Here is an 11,991-nt window from a genome sequence, read left to right on the forward strand (position 1 = left end):
CCATGAAAGCAACAGCAGCGTGGAGTGGCTACAAGTTTAATGGCCAAGTAAATTTGGTGGCCCCACATTTTAAAAAAACCCCAAACCTTTAAAGAGGCATTCTGTGTGGGATATGTAGGAAATGTAGAGCTTTATTATTATTACATTTTAACAAGGTCTGGAAGGAAGCTGCTCAACCTCAGAAATATCAGTGGAGCTGCTGCTGGTAAGGTAGCCCACCATATGTTCCTTGAGATACCTCAGACCCACAGGCTGGCACACAAAACTGAAGTGACCTGTGCTTCTGGCTGCTGGGGCACGTTGTGCAACACAGCCAGTCCTGGGAAAGGTGTGACTGTTCTCAAACACACTCAGCAAGAGCAGCAGTGTGTTTTATTTCGTCCAGGGCTGCACAAATTCTCAGGGAAATACTCGATGCTTTTTCCTGCCTTGAATATTCACAAAGCTGAGAAATACAATCTGCCCTTTCGATCCCAGAGGAGCTGCCCTCCTCCCTTCTTTAAACGCATTCCCTGGGGGAGGAATGCCTGTCCACTGCAGACCTGTGTTATCTAACATTAGTCATGGAATAAGTTGCTTTCAGAAGGGTGGAGTTAAAAATAAATAAAAATCTATGAACTCCAACATTTTACTGTAAAAATGGTTGAGGTGATAGGGTGTTAATTAAACTGAACTACAAGTCTTGGGGAGCTGTCTTCAAGAAGAGCAGCGTTCTGATGCTGTACACTCCAGATACCACTGTTTTGCCAGTCACTGAAATAGTGCATCACAGAATTTGTCACTTACAGTCTTGTCCTGACTATCAGTGCTTTCTGGTAATAACATCAAAACATTTGGCTATTTAATTCCATGTAAAAGTAAGAATGCAACACAATTACTGTGACAGCGGGCAGCAGTTTGCACAGGGCAACGATCAAATAATCTATTCTTCTAGGGGAACACCCTCCCACTTTTCATGATATTGTGAGGTTTATTTAATAACGATCAGGAGTCTGAGAATGCTAAATACTGTGAGTTAGAAGAGTAAAATGCTTTTCTGCAAAATAAAATAGTAACAAAGACAAAGTAAAAGCTGATCCTGATCTTGCAAGTGTCTGAAGAGCTGTTTCCCTTTACCCCAGGCTTGAGGGGGTAGGGGAGTGGTCCTGCTGATCAGTTCCTTCTATCCTACAGCCACTACCATGTGTCAATTCACTTATTGTTGGTGGGAAATCTAAGGGAACCGCACGACTTCGGTTGAAATCCATAAAAATATCTGTTCACAATGCGCACACAGGATAATGAGGCAGTGCCTTAATTGTACTGTAGTTTTTTGATTTGGTTTTGGTTTTCTTTTTTCAGTCTTCCCTGCTGGCATTTTGCAGCCCCCTTTCTTCAGTGCATCCCAGCCCAAATCTCTGAATTATGGTGGCATAGGCATGGTCATCGGTCATGAAATCACACATGGTTTTGATGACAATGGTAAGGCATGGAGTTTCTAGTTACAGAAAAAAAAAAAAAGCATATCATCTGTATGATGCCTCAGTACAGAGATTTTTTTTTTTGCATGAATGACTACACCTACTTGCTACCCTTCTTGCTGCATCAAAAGCCTCTTCCTGTGTACATAATTCCGTTCACATATTATTCCAGGCAGAAATTTTAATGCGAATGGAGACCTTGTAGACTGGTGGACTGAAGAATCAGGACGCAATTTTAAGGAGCTATCCCAGTGTATGGTGTACCAGTATGGAAACTTTTCATGGGACCTAGCAGGTGGACAGCACGTATGTCATGTCTCTTTGTTACTACCAATGGTATTGTTAATGAGGAAGCACAAAATCTTCTGTTGCAAACATGCAAACCCTTATTCACACGAATGCTCTCTTGGCTTATGGCCAACACTGTCACCCCTACGCTAAAAAAAAAAACAAACCAGTAAAAGAGATTCTTAAAATTAAAGATAGTGGTAAAAACTCCACACGTACACTGACTGTTCTGAAAGAGGCAGGGTTTATGCTCTGAATGAGCAGCAGTCCCAGAAGCCTTTGTGAGCCCTCAAAGGCTCTTTTTTAATTCCATGAAGGAACAGGGAAAAAAAATGGGAAGTTTGACCCTCATTTCCCCAAAGCTTGATGCACAAATATTATACACCCCCATCAAAACAAATCCTGCCTGCTGCTTTCCTTCACTCCAAAGTTTCTTGCTTTTTGCCCCAGAGAAACATCTGGACTACAGAGCAAAAACATCTGAGAAGAATCAGGGTACAGCAGGAGAGGAAAAGATGATATGCAGATTTAGGAGAGGCAGGCAGTCTGAATGCACCCGCATTTATAGCATTCTGCATGGGTAAAATTACTCAGACTTTTCAGAGATGTTAACAGAATCTTCTGCTAAAACCTCACGTTTTAAAGGGAATTCTCACCTTTTCAAAGTGAAAAACACGCAAAGTTTGGCATTGCAGGTCCTGGATAAGCCCTTCTTTTCTGAAAACTATACTCTTCCTTTCTATTTTACAGCTGAGTGGAATCAACACACTAGGAGAAAATATCGCTGATAATGGGGGTATCAGACAAGCATATAAGGTAAGTAGTATCCATTCTTCTATTTTAGCTGAAACCATCATAGATTTAAGAAAATAAATTTCAGATCCTTTAAAGATGACACATTATTTTTGTGTTAGGGACAGAACCATCCTTACTGCGTCATCAAGGCATGCTTTAGAACTACTGACCAGCTGTTGTATTTCTTCCATCCTATTAATTATTTCAGGATACATATTATCTGTGCACTCTCAGCTGACTTCTTACTCTCTATTTTTTGTTTAATCTTTTCCTTTTGTGAATAGGGAATTTGGAGAATTAAAACATAGAATGAATCACACTTGGACCATCACCTAACTAAACTGATGACGCTGAGCAGCTGTCTGCCTCTGGCTATCTGTCTTCACCAGCTTTTTTATGCCAGGAAGGAGGGACAGAATGACTTTCTTCTAAGCTCTACCCATAAACAGTCTCTGCCTACATGGAACACTGGTCACTGTTCAAAAAACTGTTTAAAATATCATCTGGTACCGTGACTTGGGTGCCCTGCACAGGTATCCAAAGATGTCAGTGACATCCAGGCTCCCTGTGCTAAGCCTTCCATGGGAGCTCGTATGCTTTTTGGCTTTCCTTTCATTCTCTTCCTGAAATAGATACTTCACCCCTTAGACTGGCCAACTTGGAGACTGGCAGTAAAAGCAGCAGAGGTCTTGTCTTTGCGAATGCAGGTTGAGAAGCAAGTCTGCTTCTCTGTGCCTTCTTCTTGTTATTTGCAAATCTGATGGTTGCAGGCCTTAATAAAAACATGATCCTCCCTCAACACCTTGTTCCATGGCAAAATACTCAACACGTGACAGCTGGGGTGCTGTCATTCCTCAACAAGGGGACGCATGGGCCAACTCCCACTTCTCAAAGTTATCATCACAGCTTCTGCAAACAAAGCCATCACCAACACTTACTTCACTAGAAATATATGTTTGAGGGCAAATACAATTATCAGTGGAAGTCTGAAGAGTGACTTGGAAGCCTAAAAGAGCCATCAGTATGGTGTATTAGATTACTCTGATCTTCAGTTACTGGAACACTTGCACACTTAACGAGAAACAGCACAAACCCAGGAAAGGGGATACTCTTTCTGAAAGGAATGGGAGTAGCAAGAGAAAAATTAGAAGGTCAGAAGCATTACTAAAAGAAATTAGATATTCATAATTATTATGACCTCATATAAATAGTAAAAAAAGGTCCAAAAGGAATCTTGAGAGGTCACCTAGTCCACCCCCCTCCTAGCAGGAAGGATCAGCCACTTCTGTATCACTCAAACATACCATAACAGAAGTTCCACCACCTCCTTGCTGCAGTTCGAGTGCCATCATGTCTTTGCTTTCAACAGCAGACACAGCAAGCTGTTCCTTTCTTTTCTGCGACCTTTTACGTATTTGAAGACTGTTGCATACTTGAAGGCCCAGACTTCTCTTCTTTAGACTAAACAAACCCAATTCTTTCAATCTTTCCTCATAGGTCATGTTTGCTAGACCTCTGCTCATTCTTGCTGCTTTCTTCTGGACTCTTGCCAGTTGGTCTCTACATCTTTCTTCAAGTGCAGTGCCCAAAACTGGACAGAGTGCTCCAGCTGAGACCTGGCCAGTGCCAAGTACAGTAGAAGGATTACCTCATGTATCTTATATAAGACACTCCTGTTTATACATCCCAGGATGACACTTGCCTTTTCTGCAGCACTGTGGCACTGCTGGCTCTCGCTCAGTTTGTGACCCACTAAAACTTCTGGAGCCCTGTCAGTAGATCTGTTACCCGCTCAGTGCTCAGCTTCCACTGCGGCAGCTCGTGGGCTCTCCTCGTGCAGTAGCTGGGCGCTGACTTCAGTCAGAACGCTTCTCCAACATGGCATCGTCTTTCTGTCAGCAGTGACATACTAATGACACACTGTTTGACACATGGTCTTTATGAGAAACATGAAAGCAGCTGTTCTTACTAAGAAAGGTTTTAAAGTCTTCCACAATTCGTTTAAAAATAATAAATAACAAAACCACAACAACAACAACAACGACCTGTCCTCCTTTGCATTCTTAATTTCCTCCCCTGTAAAATGATGCACAGTTACACAAAAACCTTGTTATCTGGGTGTACCCATCTTACTGAAATTACTCCATGAGCCTCGACTTCTTTTTGCTACAATCAATTGCCCTCGTTAAGCCTGTTTCTCTCAGCATTTACTCCACTGTAATCCTGGCAGCTTCACTCAATGTGGTGTATAACAGTACTGTACAGCTCATTCAGAGGGAAACCTGCCTTGATTCAGTCAGGCTACTGGTATCACAGGACTAAGAAATGGCCCTGTCATCTGCTGCTTAAAGGTGCCATGTGGTAAGATGGCTGGCCAAGGTAGTCCCTGATTAATTACATCAAAGAATCCATGTTCATCTTTATCATCATTTAATTGTGACTGCCCGGGCTGGAAGCTGTAACATTTCTACTCAATTCATTCTACAGGCCTATGAAAACTTTGTGAAAAAGCATGGAAAAGAAAAACTTCTTCCTGGTCTTGAAATGAACCACAAACAGCTGTTTTTTCTCAACTTCGCACAGGTATTCTATACTTCTTGTCTGAAGGCTTTGAAAATCACTTGAAATTACAGTTTAGCAGTAAGACAGAAAGAGCAGGCCGACCTTCACATTTTCACTGAGAGGTGGCAGAGCTGCTGAGCTGAGCAATGTTCACTACAAAGCACTGAAAATAGTCTTATTAGGCAATTTTTATATTCCCTAAATAAATTAATTCAGCCACGGGTAAGTCTGACAGACAGTTTTTTGTGCCCAAGTGCCTTTGTCTGAGGACAACAGTATACTTTTTTTTAACAAAATATACTCTTTTTTCACTATGTTCTAAAGTGACATTTATTCTCACAACATCAAGTATTTCACAGTGTAATGACAGCAGGTCTCCTCCTGGACAATCCTACTGCTAACAAATGCTTTTCTTCATGCCACGTGTAGGTATGGTGTGGAACGTACAGACCAGAATATGCTGTGAACTCCATCAAAACCGACGTGCACAGCCCAGGCAAATTCAGGTCAGTGTGTATAATTATCCTCACTGCAGTTCCTGGGTGCAACGCAGCTTTTGGCTGTAGAATTGAGGGAGCTCTACACAAACGGTGAGGCTGGACTCACTGGGACAGACTTAGGCACGTACACCTAGACAGGCAGAGCACACTGAAGGTGGTTAACAGACAGACAGACTGTCCCTCTTTTACTCCTCCAAGCATGGAGAAGAAGCCATCTTCTTTTAAACAGTAATACTGACATGAGAGAGAAAATACCTCCTGTCAGTAGCCTTTGCTGTCATTAGAGTGAGGAGATCCTTTGCCATCTAGACCTGGAAGGATGTTCTAGCTGTTAAGCAAAGTTGTATTTTCTGCCTTGTGTACTTCCCAAGAACAGGTGGACTTGAATTCAGTAGGGCCATGCAGGAAACTTGGCTGTTCAGGGTGGAAGTCTTTGCGCCAGACTAGGATCTTCTCTTTTTAACTTAAGTCAGAACAACCTACGCATCAGTAGTGTAACAATGTTTTTGCTCTAATAAATCTGTTTGGTCAGATGCCGTGAGATCAAGGAGTAACGCAGACAACCCAGCATCTCTGTTAGCTCTGAAAGGCGGCGTCATCTCCAGGACTCACGTACACAACAGCCGATTTCTCTCCTGATACAACTCAGTACATTAATTCCAGCATCTTCCTTTCAACGGCTTTTCACCAAAGAATTATTTTGTTTATCCCACATACTCAAATATTTAGTGAAAGCAGCGGCTGTTCCTTCAATTGCTGCTTGACTGGCATCTCCCTGTGGGTGGTTTTTGTACTGTCTGCAGATCTCTCCAGAGGCAGTTTATGCATCAAGCCCTGCAATCAGCTGAATTTGGTCACAATGCTAATGAGGCTCTGCAGCAGTTCTTCAGAACTGGGCCTCCTCTTTGCATATCTAATTGGTATGAGTCACGAGTCCTTTGAGGTTCACTAGTTCAGTATCTCTGTGTAATTGTATTTGTGTACATCTCGGATGCATTGCATGGTGTATGGTGCTGGGTTTTATCAGTGTGAAAGGCTGTAAGCTTTATATGGAATTACACAAGTATGAACGAGAAACCATACTTACATTTTTAGGATGTGAAGTAATTTTCAGGGTGAGGCCCCCCTAAGAGCTCTAAAATAGAAAGCATTTCAGTACACGAGACATACCCACAAAATTACTGCTTAATGACATGTTATTAAGATGTCACAATGGCTCCCAATATGTCTTTTTTTTTCATTTAGGGGGGTGGGGTTTTTTGGTTTGTTCGTTTGAACACCTGCTACACTGATCCCAGGCTGCTTCTCCTTTCAGGCAGCTCTTCATAAAAATGGTTAATTGCACAGTACAGTTTTAGTTTATGGGCCGAGTACTGGACAAGCAGAATCTCTTGTCCACTAGAAAAAAATAATAAATTAACAGAAAGATGCTTTAGACCAGGTAATCATCAAAGGCAGGCGAAAGCAACTCTGTATCCGAGGCTCAGCGTGCAAATGAAAACCTCTCAAGTACAGTAACAGACAGAGGCCAAGCCCTGCTCATGCACCGAACCCTCTGGTTCTGGGGATAGTCATAAACAAAGTGGGATTCTTATCCCACTGCTGCTTTATCTGTTTGCTAATAACAACTGTAGGTAGAGTTTTATTACACCCCAAATACTTTTTACTCCATTTCTGGCAAAATCCCACGTTAGCAGTTCTAGTCCTTAAGAGCAGTGCAGCACTGCCAGGTCACTTGAATGCCTGGCTTTTGTTGTGATCATTTTTTCTGTGCTACCTCCTGTGCTGCTGCTGGCTCCTCAGACCAGTTAGCAAACAGTCTGGCTTTTGATCTTGTAGAGACAGTCAAATTATTGCAGATGTCAGCTGTTGAACTTCACCTCCACTTCTGTGGACGCTTCTTAGTTCTGCTGAATCCAGTGATTAAGATAATTCACAGAATAATCACAAATTACTCAAAGAAACAGTTCTTCAAATAATTCCGGGTCCACAGTCCATGTGCAGCAGTGTCTATATTTGCCATCTGAAGCTGAAGCTGTTTTCCTGTCTAGGTATGAGCATGTTTTATTTCCATTCCTAAAGGAATGAGCAACTCCTAGCAGATACGTTCACATATGTTCACAATTACACACATAAAAACTGCTGTAGCTGGAATGCCCTCATACTCTCTTGAAGGAGGTTCTTTGCAGGAGTCTTTTTTCCAGGAGACATTCACTGGAACATTTGTGGTGAATGCCCAGAGAAGCAGTTTGATCTCAGTTAAAACTGGATTGGTATAAAAATGTAAATGAACATTCACTGAAAAGTTACACCCCAGTCCTCTACTTCAGGGGCTTGTTTTCCCTTTACCGAGAAACTTGTCAGCAAAACACAGCTGAAAAAATTCTCAGTGAAAACTATGGACAAGCAATAAACCTGTTCCTAGTGAAATGAGCAGAAGTTTTGCAGAGCCAGTGAGGAAGAAGGGACAGGTCTGGTATTTCAGGGGGGCTGAAATACAAACGGAAACACAGCCAGGGCCTGAGGTGAAATGGAAGCAACAGCCAGAGGTCAGGATTATGGGTGTTTCCCACAGTATTCTGAGGTGACGCAAAAAAAAGAAGTTACAAAATGTGAGTCGTCTTGTTTGTTTTAAACAAAGGCAAAACCAGTGACAAGATGATGCTGTTTTGTTTTACAGGGTCATCGGATCACTGCAAAACTCTCCGGAGTTTTCTGAAGCCTTTTCATGCACCCAGACAAACTACATGGACCCTGCTAAAAAGTGCCGAGTTTGGTGACGGAACCGTAAACCTGCGTCTCACGAAGCTTTCCAGGAAAAGAGAAATTCTGAACTAATTTTGAGAAGGGGAGGAAGGAAGAAAACGGAGGGGCATATGCTAGAGTAGTCACTGTAATCCTTAATAAACAGGCAAAACCAAAAAACCCCCCACATGGGAACATGAAATGAAGGACTAACGCTGATGCAGCGATAGCTGCTCTGGCTGATCGGCGGCTTTTCCTGACACTGAACCCTGTAGAATCTCAATCACTCGAGAGTGCACAGTAACACTGCACTGGTAGTGAACCCTGCTCCCCACTGCCCAGGGGCTTTCTGGGTTTATTTTAACATGTCCAAGTACTACACATCTCCCCCTGGTCAGCGAATGCAGAGCTCTGCTCAGGCGGAGGAAGGAAATAAAGTACCACACAGTTCTAGACACCGTAACACGATAACGAGACAACAGTTTATACCCTCAGCGTCAGACCTGGTACCCTCTGCCCTTACCATAAACCTGTTCTACCAAATGTTTTCATTTTTACTTGAAACTGTTTATACAAGAGGAGTCCAAAGACCTGCTGTAATTAACTTCTCACTAATTACTCCAGTGTGTATTATCTGAAGTCACTATTTACAATAGTTTACTTACTTGCTTTCCAGCCAAACTGAAATTGTAGGTAATTTATTAATTTTTGAACATATAATCTGTAAGATGCTGATCAAAGACCCTTTCACAGTTTTCTAAGCTTTTTCTTGCTTTCTCTAAAATTGGTCTTTTTTAAAGTTTCTAGTAATGTATAAATCATAGTTTTTATATTTAAATCTGAGCTACACTTTTTGACTTGGAAGTATTGTAATGTTTTTTCATCAGTGGCTGCACAGAACTGGGAAGTTTGAGTAAAGCGTGGTATCAGGCAAGAGGACAAAGTCTCCACACCTGAGCTCTCCGATGGAGTGCAGACCAATATTCGAGTTTCCAGGCTGACTTTCTCGGCCTCTAGGGTCTGATCCCACCGGTTATTCGTACACGTTCTGATCGATGTGTCAGTCCTCACATCAGTAAAGCTGCACAGCTGATTGCACGAACGGAGCTTGAACTAAGAAGGCAAAAGGCTTTAAATCTGCAATGATATGTATGAAACATCCTCATGCAGATTGCAAAGGAACTTACTGCTTTGGATATCAAAGCAAACGGATTTCCAAAAATAAGTACCAGATACCTCAGATGACTGCTACAATAGGTGTATTTCAAAACCTATGTTCCTTCTAGCTTTCCACGTTTGTCATCTGATAAAAACATTTTGATAATAAACTGAAATTTTGAACCAAATGAAATGCACATTCTTTATAGGAAATATAAAAGTATTCCCTGCAAATACCTTCCTGTACTCACCCCGAGCACCACGCCTCAACATCTGCAACTGACTACAGGAGAGTTCAGATCCTCCTGTTGCAGTTTAAAAGTGGCTGTCAGTGGGTTATTTAGCATCCAAGGAAACCACACCAAAATTGCCTGCAGAAAGCTCCCTCTGCCAAGACTTTTCCCCAGCAGTATGATAAAGAGAGCAGAAAATAGCATCCTCCCCCTGAATTCCCAGCTGAACACAGGAGCAATAGCAAAGGTGTCCACAGCCCCGCTGCTGCTGCGGGCACGGTAGCCACACCTGCGGTGTCCAAGCAAGGGAAGGGTCTTTGCCGTGGTGCACCCAACAGCAGCCACGGAGCAAGATCTGCAGACCCTTCTGAAGGCACAGGATGCCCAGGGCACTGAGAGGATCTCACAGGGACCTCGTGCCCACACTGCTCTGTCTCTAGTCTCTACTGCCTGCACGTTGGGCCTGACCACAAAAGGAAACAAAGAGTGAAAAGCAGCAGAAGTTAGTGAAAAGCAGTAGAAAAAACCAAAGAGTGGTGTTAACAGGGTTTTCACCTCTCTGCTGGGCCCTTCTTCACTCCTCTCTATGTATTTGTCATAAAACTTTCTCTACTCTTCATCATTAACCTGATGCACCTAAATTAAACTCAATCCTTGATAAATTCAGGTGCATAAACCTATGAAACAAGAAGTACCACCATCCCCACTTTACAGCTCGACCTGGTAACACTCATCAAGGATAAAACAGAAATTCAGAAAGTAACTAAATAAACCAGTGGATCACTAAATACAGAATAAATACTATTGAATGTAACAATCAAAAATTACACAAACACTAATAATTAGTGAACAGGGAAGAACCCAAAACACGAGTAAGTCAATACAGGTGGCTCAGGTGTAATGTGTGTTCAATAGTGTGTCAGTCAGGTTTGCTGCTACACCTCGTGTTTCATTTGCCAGACACACAAAAACCGAGAGAAGCAGATTTACTGCTGGAGATAAGATTCCTCCCTCTGATTTTCAACAGCAGGCATATTACACAGTGAAGGTTTTTTTACTTCTGGGTGACCTATACACACATAAAAATAGTTGCATCTCGATTCACACTCATTCCCAATGCAGCAGGGAAGGTGAATTCGTATCTGCTACCAAGGATGCGGCCATTCCTTTCACCATCACAGAAGAAATAAAGATATCCTTGTGGAAAGCATCCAGCAGTGCTCTGGCCAGAGCAGCACCAGATACTCCTTAAGGAAACAAAACACAGACACGTTTGACAGCAGGCTTCAGACGTCACCAAACCCAGCTTCTACATTCATAAGGCTCATCCCCAAACCCCCATTTCATCACTGCTTCCCCCTCCCACCTGTTTTATTACACACAATCCAGCTGTAACAACGAGCTCGGAGCTTGGAAAGTGTGTGAAATACAAACCAAACACAATGCACATGATCAGAGGAAACGCAAAGCTTCACTCGTCACTGCTGACTGCACAAGGGGCCAGAAATATCCTCCCTCCATTACAGGACATCAAGTGAATGGACATCTAGAAAACAGCCTACAAACACTCCATGATCTGATAGGAGTGAGTGAGAAAGGTTTAAAGAAAAAGGAGTTGCTCAATGGAAGAACCTAAATAGTCAAATTGTTTGTAAAAGTCATGTTTACACATGCCAATACCTCTACATTGCTTCCAAAAATATTCCCCTGAGAGACCCCCTCCCTCCCTCCTTCCTCCACACAACTCCACGGGTTACACCAAGCACAGGCTCATGCCCGTAGGTACAGGTAAGGCTCCTCATTTCCTTATTCCCTCTTTGGAGTAGGTGGGAAAATAAAGGAGGGTTGGCTTTACTCCTGGCTGAAGCACCTGAATCAGAACTGCACAGGCAGCTGTGGGTACTGAAATGAGCCCAAGGAGGAAATGAGCACACACCAGAACCAAGAGAAAACAAAGAAACATCTGCAGTCCAGATCTGAACCTCAGTGTCCCTCGATACCCATCCTAGGGCCAGGCACATCATACAGCACCTCTCATCAAGTCAGTCTTGGCCAAAAGTCACTCAGATCATCAGCCAAGTGCAGGGAAGCCTGGTGTGAACATTCAACAGAAAATTAAAATGTAAAATACACATTTGTGAAACCAAACTTTAACCAGAGGTAATTATCATTTCCTCACTCACACAAAAGTGAAGCTCAGGTCTGTGTACAAGAAGCACAGCACTGATCACTCAGCTGTGAGCCATCTGA

General features: G+C 42.6%; 1 protein-coding gene across 1 annotated transcript in view; it reads left to right on the top strand.

Annotated features, from left to right (window-relative positions):
* The window catches only part of MME (membrane metalloendopeptidase), a 34,893-nt gene extending 26,371 nt beyond the window's left edge, over positions 1 to 8,522 (top strand). The window contains exons 17-22 of the mRNA XM_010176063.1: positions 1,342 to 1,461; positions 1,633 to 1,766; positions 2,499 to 2,564; positions 5,031 to 5,126; positions 5,535 to 5,611; positions 8,286 to 8,522. Coding sequence (XP_010174365.1) covers positions 1,342 to 1,461; positions 1,633 to 1,766; positions 2,499 to 2,564; positions 5,031 to 5,126; positions 5,535 to 5,611; positions 8,286 to 8,385 — 593 coding nt within the window. The 3' untranslated portion in view covers positions 8,386 to 8,522. The remainder of the gene's footprint in view (positions 1 to 1,341; positions 1,462 to 1,632; positions 1,767 to 2,498; positions 2,565 to 5,030; positions 5,127 to 5,534; positions 5,612 to 8,285) is intronic.
* The last annotated feature ends 3,469 nt before the right edge of the window (positions 8,523 to 11,991 follow it).

This window comes from Antrostomus carolinensis, unplaced genomic scaffold (assembly GCF_000700745.2).
Source record: "Antrostomus carolinensis isolate BGI_N321 unplaced genomic scaffold, ASM70074v2 scaffold45569, whole genome shotgun sequence".
Lineage (NCBI taxonomy): Eukaryota > Metazoa > Chordata > Aves > Caprimulgiformes > Caprimulgidae > Antrostomus > Antrostomus carolinensis.